General features: G+C 41.0%; 1 protein-coding gene across 1 annotated transcript in view; it reads left to right on the top strand.

Annotated features, from left to right (window-relative positions):
• Window positions 1–4,422: 4,422 nt before the first annotated feature.
• The window catches only part of LOC104623372 (plexin-B2-like), a gene marked incomplete at its 3' end in the record, with an annotated part of 33,333 nt that continues 23,342 nt past the window's right edge, over window positions 4,423–14,413 (top strand). Inside the window, exons 1-5 of the mRNA XM_010290447.1 lie at window positions 4,423–5,517; window positions 7,239–7,421; window positions 8,290–8,412; window positions 12,060–12,160; window positions 14,292–14,413. Coding sequence (XP_010288749.1) covers window positions 4,423–5,517; window positions 7,239–7,421; window positions 8,290–8,412; window positions 12,060–12,160; window positions 14,292–14,413 — 1,624 coding nt within the window. The remainder of the gene's footprint in view (window positions 5,518–7,238; window positions 7,422–8,289; window positions 8,413–12,059; window positions 12,161–14,291) is intronic.

The following is a 14,413-nucleotide window of genomic DNA, read 5'->3' as shown; positions in this document are numbered from 1 at the left end:
AGGTCTTTCCACAGCAGCTATTTTTATTGGCTTTTTTTAAAGCTACTTGGCACTGTGAACTCTTGAAGATACTTTCACTTAAGAGAATTTTTGTTTTGATTCCTAAGAGCAGCAAAAAACCCCACCCTTGGACTATGGCAGAATCCATGGTATAAAAGATTTCAAAATCAAAACGCTGCCAGGTCTGGCTGTAGTAAACCAGGGAATTCATTAGAGTTCAGCTTTATGTAGCATGGCTCTGCTCCTAAGAGTGCATATAAATCTGCAAAGTGCTACTCTTCTTTCTCGTTTACCTGCTGATGGTGCAGAGACAGCACATTACTGGAAATTCTTGAATGCAATTGCAAAATACATAAATATGCATTTTCTGAGTCTCATTACCTGTCTTTAATGCTCTTTTGAGCAACTCCTAGTTGAAAAATTAAGACTCGTGTTGCTCCCTCTTGCTCTGAATTTGGATCTGGATCAGAATATTAAATACTTTGGAGTTCAGGTGTGCACGGATGAAAGGGTTTTATTCAGACTGCTAATAACGTTATTAATTCAGCTTGAAGCTAATGACATAATTATTAATGTGAACTCTGAATTTGCTAGCTATTTGCCTTGCTTAAACTTTTGACTCAACCCTGCTGATTTTGCACCAAGTTTGTGAGAGTCCTTGGCGGGGAGATGCTGGGGTGCTTGTGGATACAGGACCTCCTGTGAAAAGCCGTTGTGCTCCTCAGCTCCACTCAGCTGGGGTGCTTGTGGATACAGGACCTCCTGTGAAAAGCCGTTGTGCTCCTCAGCTCCTCACACACCTTTTTATAATAATTTTTTTCTGCTTTAGGAGTGTGTTTATTATTACTGCCATCCTTCTAGGGTATTCATCAAAATCATATTCAGTTGTCTCTAAGTTATATGAATCAGGAGTATGTTTTGAGATTGGGGAAGGGATAGGGAAGGCAGTGATGAAAAAGGGAGGACTCCAAAAAGGAAATTCCTTTCCAGTTCAGGTAATCTTGATGGGAGAGTGATAGAGATGATTGTAATGATACCGCAGTGGGTGGGGAGCAAGAGGCAAGATGGAGACAAGACTTTGAGAGAGAGAAAAAAATTATATGGTCAACCGCTCTGTTCTTTATCCTGAGTCTGCAAGGGCTTAAAACCAAGTGCAAACTGAGGTCAGAGGATGTATGTCAGCTCTCGGGACCAGGGCATGACTTTGAGTAAGCCAACAGGCCCATGTATAATTAAAGTATGTGATGAAGCTGTTGGAAATACATTTGCCACACTGAACATCTCTGATTCCATGCTCCAGCCTGGGCTTCTTACTCATTTTGTCTTGTGTTTCTGTGACTTGTTAATTTAAAACAGAAGTTTTTCACAGCAGGAAGCTGTTCCTTGATACATTTCCATAGCACCTAACTCAGTAGGGCATCTGTGTTAATAGCAGCCCTGTAGGTCCTACCACATCAGCTGGTCATAGCAGGATTCCTCCAGCTGCTCCTTCCTGATTAAGTTAACAATGAGCTGTGGTTGTAGTGCATCTCATTTCATTTTGTTTGCTTTTTTCTTTCCGTAAACCTGGTATTTGAGAAGTGCATGGAAATTGAGTTCTGGATCTTTTCCATAGCATATTTAATTTTTGCTTACTTTGAAGGGTGGTGGGAAATGAAACTAATGCATACGGAGAATGGAGAACTGTTGCCTTACGTGGAGGTCTGAGAGAATTTGACGATGTTTGGCATGAGACCAGGGTGGCAGGGAATAAATGCCCCCCCAAAAAAACCCCAAAAAAGCAGAATGCGTGTAGTTCTGAATAATTTAAGTCAAAAATTTTTTAAGTAAACAAGGCAGAAAATAGTAGGAAGGAAGCATTACCCACTGCTGTACAGAGAGATTAATTACTCCTATGAGAGTCTGGTTTAGAGGTGCAAAAGGTACTTTCCCTTAAACCCTGGCTCTGGCATGAACCAGCAGGACTCTTCGTTCTTCCCCCATGAGACGAAGGCAAGTGTATTGCAAGTGCAGCCTCGGTGTCACAAATGGATGCCACGAACAGACAGAAAGGTTTTTTAATCCATTGAAATGGACATGGAGGTGAACCGAGAATAGAAATTAAGGTACAATAAGTTACTTTCCATTCATTTGAGGTATATTTTAGTAGAGCTATTTATGGCGCTTTTTTTGACTGAGAACAGAGATTATAATAATCTAACAATAATTACCTTATGGGAAAACCACGAACAAATTAAACTGAATTCTTCTGTGTTTGATCCTTTTGCAATAGATAGTAGAATGATAAAACTGTTATGAAGCAACATCGCACTAGTATGTCAAGCTGGTTTTTTTATTTCATTGCAGATAACTGTAAGGGAAAATATTCGAAACTAGATGACATGCATTATGACATACCATTTAGCCATGGAGATGTAAGCTGGGATCAAAGTTTGTTTGGAAAACTGAGGTCCTTGGGAGCAGGAAGAAGGAGGAGTTTCTGACAAATAATATCAGAATTCTTCTAGGTTCCTTAGAGCAGGTCTAAGGTTGTCATAGAGAGGTTCAACACTTCATTACATTGCATTACATGCTAGAGTCCGTGTGTCTGAAGAATGAGTTATAATTCTTAGCCTTTTCTTGGTCACTGTCATATGAGGTCATATGAGTCAGGCTGGTGCTGTCAGTAAGGTACTGTCTCTTCTTTGCCCTCATTTTGCAGTTAGCTACTTGGTCTGGTACACGGTAAGAGCTTTAGCAAAACAAGATTGAAGTTAGCCGTTTATTTTGTCTTCATTACTATCCTGAGTTACATTTAGTAGCTTTCTTGGTTTTTAGAAGTTACAATCACTCTGCTCTTAGAAAAGCTGTTCTCACCATTGCACACACGTCTTCTCCGTAGAGGAGCAAAATGCAGTCAATACCAGAGGGCAGGAGTTGTCTTTCTGCGTTGCTGGCGATGCCAGGGTGGGGTTTGGGGAGCCAGCAGATGGCTTGTGGTCACAGCAAGAATTTTTCTCTCCCTGCTCAAACTTTTGCAGCCCAGTCGTTGACATTTAACCTTAGTTATCCAATATAAATGATGATTCAGGCAATTCTTTTTCGCATCCCACCAGAGTCTATTGCTGCTGCCAAAACAGAGTTACAGCTGACACAGGAGCATGATTCCTTTATTATTATTTTTGTTATATTTATTTTTTTCAGCTCCTTGTTTTGGCATTCTATGCTATTTTCCTCCTCCTACAAGGCTTTTGCCTGTTAGATTACTTTGTTAAATGTTTCTCTTGTCTTTTCTGGGTTTTTCTTTTTTCCTTTCTATTCACAGTTCCAGGTATTTTCAGATTTAACTTGAGATTCCCTGTAAGTTTACAGGTTCTTTCCTCATCAGACTATGGAGTCACATGGCTAACTTTGAAAATGCAAATACTGTGGATCATATTTGTTTATCAGTACTTCCTCCAAACAGTATTTATCTTTTCACCAACATCGCTGTGTCCAAGCATGCCACCTTCTGTTTTCTTCTCTTAGAACTAAATATATGCAGAAAACATTGGCAAAACGTTTTGTGCTTAGGAAGCCAGTTGGAACTTCCCTCCTCATTTAACTCTTCAGGTTAAAATTAGAGCCTTTCTTATAACTTTTAGAAGGTCTTTGTCTAATTCCAAACGACCAGATGATGTGCTTGGGAAGTAAAAATTCTGAAAAAAAAAACAAAACAGTAACAGAATCTTAAGCCCATAAAACACTAAGTGACGTTCTTAAGACAGATTTGAAACTATGAAGTTGCAGTGCTCAAGTGAATTGAAGTGTTGGACTGTACTGCATACCAGCAGCCAAAGGCAAAGTTGCATATTAAGGGTTCTACCGTCTTCCAGCTTTACATTGATGAAGGATTAGTGTAACGCCTTCTCGAAGAGCATCAGCAGCCAGATCCAGACTTACTTGTAGGCAGTGGAAGGTTTTTTTCCTTTCTGGGGAAGGTCCTGCAACACCAAATGTCTCAAATATTTCTATGTGAATTCTCTCCCTCTATTAAGGGGGAGCCACACTGGGATCCTCCAGCTTATTTTTAAAATCTCAACAATAAGTTCACACAATATGAAACTGTGCAGAAACACTGATACTTTTTGGCACTCTACATTGTTTCAAATTGCTTGTTGTTCTCATTGTGCTTTAGCACAGGATTGATTATCTAATTGGCAATATGATAATCAATTAGACATATGACCTTGTTTAATCCTTCCCCAGCATATTAAATTGCTAGGCAATTAACAGGATTTGAGACTTTCCATAATCTTCATGGTGTCTACACATGCATAAGGATAAGTGTGTTTGCATCTGAAATCATGAAAGAGAAAACCCTTCGTGTTGCTGAATTTTGTGGAAATTTTATTTTTCCATATGTTTCATGTTGTTCTTTTCATTTTTAGGTATTACATAGAAATGGCTTTATGGATCTGGACACTGACCATTTTGAGTTTTTGCATCACCTTATCCAGAAATGAGGAACTGAAATTTTTTCAGAGTGCTACAGAGCTAAATCATCTAACAGTGGATAATGACACTGGGATAATCTATCTGGGAGTGGTAAATGCTCTGTATCAGCTTACAGAAAACCTGGATCCAATAAGGTCTGTAGAAACAGGTCCAAGAAAGGACAACAAAAAGTGCACACCTCCCATTGATGAAAATCAGTGTAAAGAGGCAGTACTGACTGACAATTATAATAAATTACTGTTGCTGAACAAGGCGGATAAAACAATTGTGGTGTGTGGAAGCCTTTTTAAGGGAATCTGTGCCATCAGAGATCTGGAGGACATTAGCAATGAGACATATTATGTAGACAGTAGTGGAGAAAAGTCCTTTGTAGCAAGCAACGATGAGAATGTATCGACTGTGGGATTGATCACCTCCTTGAATAACGACCGAGTGCTGTTTGTTGGGAAAGGGAATGGACCAAATGATAACGGCATAATAATCAGCACTCGGCAGCTCTACGAAAGGGATGGAAAAGACATTTTTGAAATGTATACAGACTCAGCAGCTGTTAAGTCAGCTTATCACTCGTCAAGCACACAACAATTTGTGGCAGTCTTTGAGGATAAAAATTATGTTTATTTTATTTTTAATCAGCAAGAGAAACAGCCCGTCAATAACCGCACACTGATTGCGCGTCTGTGCAAAGATGATGCCCATTATTATTCCTACTTTGAAATGGACTTGGGTTGCAAAGATGATGATGGTGCTTATGACCACTGTCATTCTGCTTACGTCACTACCCCAGGAGAAGAGCTAGCTGAAAGCATGGCTCAGCAGAGACAAACTACGGATGCTCTCTCAGATGACAAAGTTCTTCTTGCACTCTTCAGCAAAGTAAACAAAGATAACGGCTCTCTAAAATCTGCGATGTGTGTGTTTTCCTTGCGGCACATCAATGAAAAGATGGAAAAAAACCGGAATGACTGCTACACTAAAAAGAATACCAGTGCATTTTACAAGCTTTTTGCAGCAGAAAACCCATGTGCATCACACGGACTGGTAATATCAGTATCAGTTTTAGAATCTGTGTTAAAATTAGTGGGAAATACACAACTGCATGTTTTTGGGTGGCTCTGAGCTAAACTATAGTGAGATCAGATGACTGAAAACTCAATAGCTGGATTCACTATAGAAATGAAATGTGATTGGGGGGGTTGCGGAACAGGTCAAGAAAAAAGTGGCAAAATAGTCCTAATTTTGAGACTTTTAAAGAAGATTTTATATCATCTGAAAGTTGTATATTGGTTTCATAAACGCATTTCTTTTAAAGGGTTCCTCCTCCCAGTGTGGAAGTTACTGAGTCAAATGCAGTGATTTGTTACACCCATGATCAGCTTGCAGATGGTCACTATAGACAATTCTGGTCTCAGCCAACATATTTATAATGTTTTTAAATGGTATTAAGAATCTTGTAGGTGATATCTGGAGTTCAGTGTTGTTTGTTGCTTGGATTTGAATTTTCACATAACTGGAAGTATGCATGTTTCTTATACTCAGGTGGTGTTCATATTTTGCTCTCGCTCAAAATACTTCCATAGCATGATGGCCATCTTCCTTTTCTTTTTATTGCTTGTCATTACCCTGGCTATAAGGTTTTTGGAGGGCACTCTTACATCCCTCCAGATACTGTTCTTCAATTTATGACTGTGCCTCTGAGAGGCAGTTTTCAGCACCTCTGTTGACTTCATGCTGGTTTTGCCCACACCACTCAACCTATTCCAAAGCCCTACTTGTGCATGTCGTTCATTACTGCAGCCAACCCTAAAATGGGTTGAGGAATTGAATCATCTTAAAAATGACTTAGCTTTTAAGAGGATGTCTTAATTCCCCAACCTGAGCAAGGTACACTCCTGCATAAGCAGCTATTTGAGCACAGCTTGGGAACTGGTGTGCTATAGTCCAGGGGTAGGAGTGTACAGCTGAAGAGACGAGGCACGGGAATACCTTATGTTGCTATTGACCCAGAATCCTTCATCTCATGAAATCACAACCCTCACCCACACAGTAGGTTGCTAGCACTGATAAGAAGCCAAAAGAACACTTGTTGCTTCCAAACACCAGTGTTGCTCACTGCAGTACCCTGCATCTGAGGTGAGCATCAAACACAGAAATCCTGAATGTGACAAGTGGAGCAGCCATGGCTTTTTTTTTTCCGGCAAAAAGGAGGTGTGGATTTCAGATCAGAAAGACAGTGTCATTACCAAATATAGCAGGGATGGCGTGGTGTGAATGAACTTCCTTCTGGTGGCACTGCCTGCATCTCAGGATTAAAGCGTAGTGAAGAGGGAATGCGTTGAAGTTCATGAGGCAGTTGCCAGTGGATTGCTTTTCTATGGATAGCAGCAAATTAGGAAACAAAACGGCATTAAACAGTCTTCAACCCCAAATTGGTCAACTCAATCTATATGACATGTTCATTTTAATTACACAAACTGGTTACTTTTTAAACTGAGCTGCTATAATGAAATAGAAATCAAAAAAAATTCTCTCCCCATGTCTACTAGAAAGTGAAAGCATTGAAGCAGTTTGCAATTAGCAGGCTGCTTTCTGATTGCTGCCTGTCGGCGGGGGGAAAATGGCCAGACAATCCATTTCTCTCTCTGTACTCTTCTATGTCTGAGGGGTATTATACTGTCTGGGAATAGGGTTGCACTTCATTCTTGTCCAGGAATTAGTGATCTGAATGTTTAACATCACTCTGTATTGCTATTCCTTATTAGAATGCAAGCAAAAATTTCCCCTGTGGCTCCGAACACTTGCCGTACCTTTTGGGAAGTAAGAACGGTGTTATAGAGAAGCCAGTACTACAAAAAGAAGGGATGAATCTCACGGCTGTCACTGTGGCTGTGGAGAATGGGCATACTGTGGCCTTTCTGGGAACATCGGATGGTAAAATTCTTAAGGTAACAAATCAGACTTAAAAGATAAACATGTTTAAAAGGTCATGAATGTAGTGATAGCATACTTCCACTCTAAAAGTAAATGTGATTAATAAGATTGCATACCAGGAGTAAGTTCTCTTCGAGCTTTATATTTTTAATTTCAAATTAAAACCAGGTTATTTCTGATGTACCTCAGCTATCCAATACACAGGCTGAATTAGCATCACCTGAATGACACTGTTCCTGAAGGTTTAGATACCTACTCAGAGCCCTTTATCAACAGCCTTGGGTAATCTAACAGCTTCTCTAGCCCATAGTATCTCTATTCAAGCCCATAGTAGTTTAAGAGCAACTTTTCATTTTGTAATCATTCTGGCAGTTTAATGAATAGGGGATGGCAATACTCTCCAAGCTGGAGCCCTGCTAAGTTCTGACTGTGTGATGTGGGGCTCAAGGGTTCACGTGTTTGTAGTCTTAAAATGTCAAGACTGCAACACCAATCCCCTTCTACTGGAAGGGGAATGATGGCCATGTGCCACCACATGGTTTGAAATTTGAAGCTGAAACTGTTGGTTACTATAAGGGAGGACAACAAATTTTAACATCTTCAAGTGCAAAGGCTCCAAGTTGAGAATTTGAATTTTACAGCGCTAAAATAAGTTAGTATTTACCAAAAAAATCAACACAAATATTAGCTATATGAGCAGTGAGCAATTTCTTTTCATGACTTTCATGCTTTGCTTGCTGCTTTTGATGCCATATACTTCAAATTGAAATGTTTCCCTAATGTGAATTTGTGAACTTGAGTAAACACAGGATTTTTAGTAATGATATTTGGGGGGAAAAAAAGCAACATTAACCATTTTTCTTTCTTCCTTCCATGAAATAGGTGTTCTTGTCATCCACTGCAACTGAGTACAGCTCTCTTACTATTGAACTAAACAAACCCATAAAGAGTGACCTGGTCCTTGACCAAACCCAAGAAAATTTGTACGTGATGACCACAGACAAGGTAACGTGTCCCACTTGCGTTAAGGACCACTTTGACTTCCTCTGCAACTTTACCTGAGATATGTACATTTCTCGGTTGCTCCTGGTAGTGACCCCATGCGGTGGGGGTCCCCCCAGTCTGTGTGTATAAAGACCTTTCTCAAGTCCAAGCTGATGGACTTGATTGTTGTGACTTGGAGAACTGTTATATCCTTGATGCTTAGCGATTGGGAACGGGGAGCAAGTTCACCTCTAAAGCTCTCTTATAGGATCTATGAGAAGGATGAAGTTGAGATGTTTGGCACCAGCATGCCGTGGGGTCAGGCAGCCGTAGGTGTGGTGTCCTCGGGGTCCTGGCAGATGCTCTAGCTGCCATCGGTCCTTCTCAAGAGTACTTCAGGATTTAGGTACTGGCAGCTGACATACAGCATTTACACATCTGTGAAGCTGCCAATTTTCATGGGTCTTTGCTGTCAAAAAATAAGAAGCAATGGAGAGAATTACAACTTTAGGAAACACTTTTGTTTGAGCTTCTGCTAGAACTGAGCAAGTGCAGCAGGAAAGATCGGACTTTGATATGAAAGGCACAGGCAGTCTCTTCTGGTTCCCCTTCTCTGTGCTGGTGGGTGAGGCACAATGCAGGTTTTTAAAGAAAGTAAAGTAGGAGATGAGAGGGATGCCAGATTTCTCCTTGACCTCCAGCTATAACCCTCTTCTGACACTTCTCTTTGTGGTGGCTGGAACTGGGAGCCTCAACAGCAGCTCTCCAGGGCGGGTGACAGGCTGCGACCATCTGCAGCACTGACAGTGGCACGGAATGGGATGTGGAAAACACTCCGGCAGCAGTAACACGGGGAGAATGAGTGGACTGTCAAAGGAGAGTATTTGGGGAAAACAGTGCAGGAAGAATGTTCTCTTTCTGTTTTATAAAAGGATTCATATAAATTGCTGCTCTGGGGATGTTACAATCTAGCTCAAGATTTTCAGTCTGGAAGCCACAGTGGAAAAAGTGCCAGATAAGCAACTGATAAAGCATTTGATAATATGACAGTGTGTGAGAGAAGTTACTTCCTTTTTTTTTTTTTTGAGTAGCTGAAACTTCTCATTTGTCTTCTGTTCAGATTTGGAACAGAACTCCAAACTTCGATGCCGTCCACAAAAGCCTGGGTGGCCTGGCACCCCGTTTGACAAGCTGGCATGTTGCTTAAAAGCCGTGAGGTTAAAAGGCCTGAAAAGCCACCAGGCTATGGTGTGAGCTGCTGAGCAGCATAAGGATTGGCAGCAGCCCTGAAGGAAGACAAGTTTTCTGGTGACAATCTACTTGAACCGGTAGAATTTAGGAAGGCCACAGACAAATTTTTCAGAGAAAATTTACAAAAAAATAATTCCGTCTCTACAAAATGTTTAAATGTAGAAAGAATCAAATTTCTGCCAAAGAAAGGATTTCAGTTTAATCTTTTCCAAGTAGCTCTCATAGACACTGCAGTTTCTGAATAATGCAAATAGTAGTTTTCTTTTACAAAACCTGTTCAGCTTAAATACAAATAACTAAAGTTGGGAGCTCTGTAATGGCACTACCTTACTGTCATCTCCAGGAATTAATTACAACAAGCAGTCCCACCCACTTTTAGAAGCAGATAGACAGGAGGAGAATGGAGCCTCCGGAGCTGGGAGAAGCAAAGCGACATAAGCGAGGGAAGAAGAATAAATGGTGAAATGTGCACTTCTGGGTTAAGCACGGCTGGGAGTTGTGGGAATAGAGATATCAGAATCCTGCCCCAGGGAGTTAAAATGGTTTAGAGTTATTTAAAATCATGTAAACAATAAAGGGCAGGGTAGCTGCGCTATAGGCGTGCTTAATGCTAAGCTACCTGGCAGATGCAGCCTGCCTCAGCATTTGGAAATGAATTGATTGGGCTCTGTAAGCACTTGAGCAAAGTGAAAGCGATATTGTGATGGGTGATAACTTGAAGCAGCCTTTAAAAAGAAATCAAATTGAGAGAAATACAGGGGAGAAGGATACAGAGGTTAAGAGCTGTAGTGAGAAATAAGCTCTTGCTTTCCTGTTTCACTTCTCCCCCTTCTCCTCCCAGCTTCTGCTGCTGTGTCAACAGAGCAAATGCTTTCAAAAGTCAGCCCCCTCCTCCCCGCTCTGCTCCCAGAGCTTGGGCAGAGCGCAGGAGAAACCCCTCCAGCTTCTTGGGGTGGTGGAAAGGAGCGTACCACCCTGCCGTGCTCATGCTACTTCATTCAAAGTGATCGTCACTGGTAGGATCCCAAATTCCTTCTGGTACATACTGTATTGGGAGGAAGGCAGAAGCCTGTGGCAGCCACCACAATCACTAGCTTGTTTGCTTGTTTTAGCTTTTACCACTCTCTTTGATTAAGAGTGCCAATTAGAAAAGCTCTAAAGTTAGTTTCTCTGCATTTTGAAGCTGGCTCTAAATGGAGCTGCTTTTTATTTTTTTTAATCCATTAAGTTTACATAAAACTTGCAGAGATGCCAATCTCTAGGGCTTGTTTCTGCCTGCCAGAATTATGAAATAAATACTTTGTCATAAAAAAGCCATTCACTGGCTATTAAATTACTCATGGGTACCAGTTAGTGGAACAGAGTGCCAGTAACTCGGCTCCAATTAGGTAAGAATCTGTAGAAGAAGAGAGTGATGAAAAGGTAAACCTCTCTATTAATAAATGCAAGAAAACTACCCAATATTGACGTTTTCCTTAACTGAGTCAGTCTGAATGCTCCCAATGTGAAAGAGGAGGCAAAATTCAGACTTTCAAAGTAGCTTTGTAATTGCCAGTAGTTTTAAATGAGAGGATAAGATACAGAAAAAAAAAAAAGCTAGCATCTCAGAGTTACTGTTGCTAGACATCTTGCACTCTTTAAAACATAGTCATCAACAGGAAGACCTATGTCCTGATCTCCTCTTGCATAATTTCAGTAGCATAACTAAAAGGGATGATTGCGTGCCGGATCCTTTTTCTGTGCACCAAAGAAAGACAAAATTGTTTATTCTCAGTACTGAAGGAAATCAAAACCAGAAGCCATATATTTACTGGGGGACTGAGACGTGAGAACTGATGATGCTCTTTTCCCTGCTGCTTCCTGTCATAATTATTTCCATTTTCTTCCATGAGTGTATTGCGTGGTGCAGGGTTGTGCATGGAGAAGTGCAGTAACCCGAAGCGCCGTGGCTCTCTCGCGCTTGCAGACTTTCTGAAATGCCTTCTGGCTAAAAGTGCCACTGACGGTTGCATTTCCAAATAATTTCATCTCTGTGCCAGTGATATGGGGAGGATATTCTGTTTAAAAAATGATCTAACTAGTACCAAGTTAGCTTTTTGAAAGTATCCATCCTGCAGTAGCTGTTTCTTGAATTCAGAGAGTTGTTGATGCAGTTTCTGTTAGAGAAACGTTAGAGAATATTGGAGTGAAAAAAAGCAGAAAAAGTGTGTAAATTTGGACTTTATTAAGGAAGGGTAACCGCACTCTGGTTTTGTATGAATTTTCTTAAAATCAAACTGAGCTCTGATCACAGTAATACAGGGTCAAGCCTTCTGCTGCCACAGGCAGCGGCACTGTACAGCCCTGTCCACAAACGTTTCCGGCTCCTTGTGCCCTCTTCCGGTCCCTTACCGTCTGCCTTACTTTTGGTTCTCCAGGTTCATCGACTACCTGTGCAGGACTGCCACAAATATTCGGACTGTGAGAAGTGTGCTCAAGCGAGGGATCCGTACTGCGGCTGGTGCGTGAGAGAGGGCAGGTGAGTGCTGCCGGTGTCCTCTCAGGTGCAGGTGGTGGAATAGCTCAAATTTTGACACGTGCTGTGAGTTACTGCTCAATGTAGTGATCCCAGCTTTTTGTATTCAGCCTTACACTCCTGATAGTAATTTAATTTTATCACACAGACATTGATGCCCATCTTCCGTGCGCACAAGTAAGTCCCCGTTGACTTGTGCAGACTTGATTGGCTTGGGAAAACATACTTTTCTGCTGGTACTGAAAATCAGTATACATCTTCTAACTGCATGTTTTCTCTCTCTCTGAACTGTACAGTCAAGTGTTCTCCCAGAAATTAAAGGAGTGGTCCCTATTTAAAATTCAGAAAATATAGCATATATCTAAGTAGAGTTAGGAAAGTATAAAAAAGAGCATAAAAGAAAAAACTGTTCATGTCTGAAATAAAGTATATAGCTCAAAAGCTGTTTTTATATAAATGTCATCTGAACCCTCACCTAACTGTAGGAGAGCAGAAAGTGGCATTTGGCTGACTATCTGCAGAGGTTAACTGAATTAATATTCAAACACATGTAAACTAGGACAGCGCTGAACAGCTCTTGAATGTCTCTTCTTTCACTCTTCATTGATTGGAGTGGCGAGAGGGAAGATCGGTCTTGCAGTTCTCTTTTTGACTACTAAGTTAATTAACCCCTTGGCATGAGCGGTTGGGAATTCGTGATTCTAACTACTTGCTGTTGGAACAAAGGGGCTATTTAATTATAGTATGCAGATGAATTTCAGGCTTCTACCTTCCTGTCTGAAAATGTGAACTATTACATTAAGTTACCTATCAGCCTGATGTGTAGCATAATATGGAGCACTGCAGAGAAACGTATGCGATGCGTGCAGGTTTATGTAATATACTGTAACCCTTCCAGCCTGGGCTTCAAGTTGCTGTGGATGAAACCTGGGGATTTGGAATACACGCCTCAAACTCCTCCTGGGCTGCTGGGAGTTGAAGGCCATGTCATATATCATACAAAAGGCAATTTTCCCTAGATTTCCCTTCAGGTTTCTGATATGACCACTGACCTCAATCTCTCAAAATATTAATGGTCTCTGAGAACAGGCAAACATGAATTTCTGCATTTGCTAGTAAAAGGCGCTAAATTTCTAATGTTTTTCTTATGACCAAATTTTGTCTCATGAACATACTTAATTGTGTGTTTAGGGATATTCTATACGACTGTAGACTCTGTATGTAAATGATACCTTTAAGTGTAGGGTTGACGGAACTGTGTGACAACTGTACTGTGTTAAAGCCCCTGAGGAGTTAATAGTCTTCTGCTACAGCAGCCAGAGATCCTACAGCTTTTTTTCCTAAACATTGCAGAGAATGGAAGGAATACAGATGAGTCTGTCCTCACATACACACATCAACAAGCTTTTGTAGCCACATATGCAGCTTCTGCGCTGCAGCGTCTCCTTCTCTCCTTCCTGGACATGAGCCGGAAAAATCTCCCAGTATTTTTGGTGAAGTTGCACAACCACTGTTGTCTTCCCATAATGGTAACGGTGCCCTGGCAGAGAGAGGTCTTAAACAGTGAGAGGAGTTAATGAAAACATTCACTATAAAACTAACATTTCTAGTGTTACAGTTCCACAGGATCGCTCCACAAGCCTGTGTGCGCCCCGTGATACTTCTCCATTACATTTTACTCTCAGGAGTTGGGTGTCTTATTACTGGCAACACATAGGTGTCTGCCACTTGACCTGCAGAAAAAATAGGCTGTGCCCACTCATCCAGGACTTTCTTACATATTACAATGAAGATTAATCAGCCTGGTTTCAGACAGAGACATTGCCTGATGGCTCCTGTGCTAAATATTACTGCCTCTGTATGGATTTGGGTTGTCTAATCCAAGGTTGTGTCCAAAATAGTATAGGCATGTTTCCCCACATGCTTTTGACATCACAAACCATCAATACTTATTCCACCACTTATTCTATTAAAAATTCTCTAATAGAAACCCAAATAGTCAATATTAAAGCAAATTCCCAGTCATCTCTTGTTGTAAATTCAGGCCCAAATCCTGAAGTTGTTGTATAGTTCAGAGAAAGCAGAGTCCGCTTATAATATTGCTTTGCTTTGTTTTTTGTTCCTGTTTTGTCAGGTGCACAAAGAAGGCAGACTGTGGAACAGCTGATAAGGAGAACCACTGGCTGTGGAGCCCAAGTGGCACATGCATGACTATCATTAGTGCAGACCCTCTAAATATGAGTCGCAGAGCCCCTG

The sequence above is a fragment of the Phaethon lepturus genome, unplaced genomic scaffold, assembly GCF_000687285.1.
Source record: "Phaethon lepturus isolate BGI_N335 unplaced genomic scaffold, ASM68728v1 scaffold17777, whole genome shotgun sequence".
NCBI lineage: Eukaryota > Metazoa > Chordata > Aves > Phaethontiformes > Phaethontidae > Phaethon > Phaethon lepturus.
This window is presented reverse-complemented; position numbering and strand designations above follow the sequence as displayed.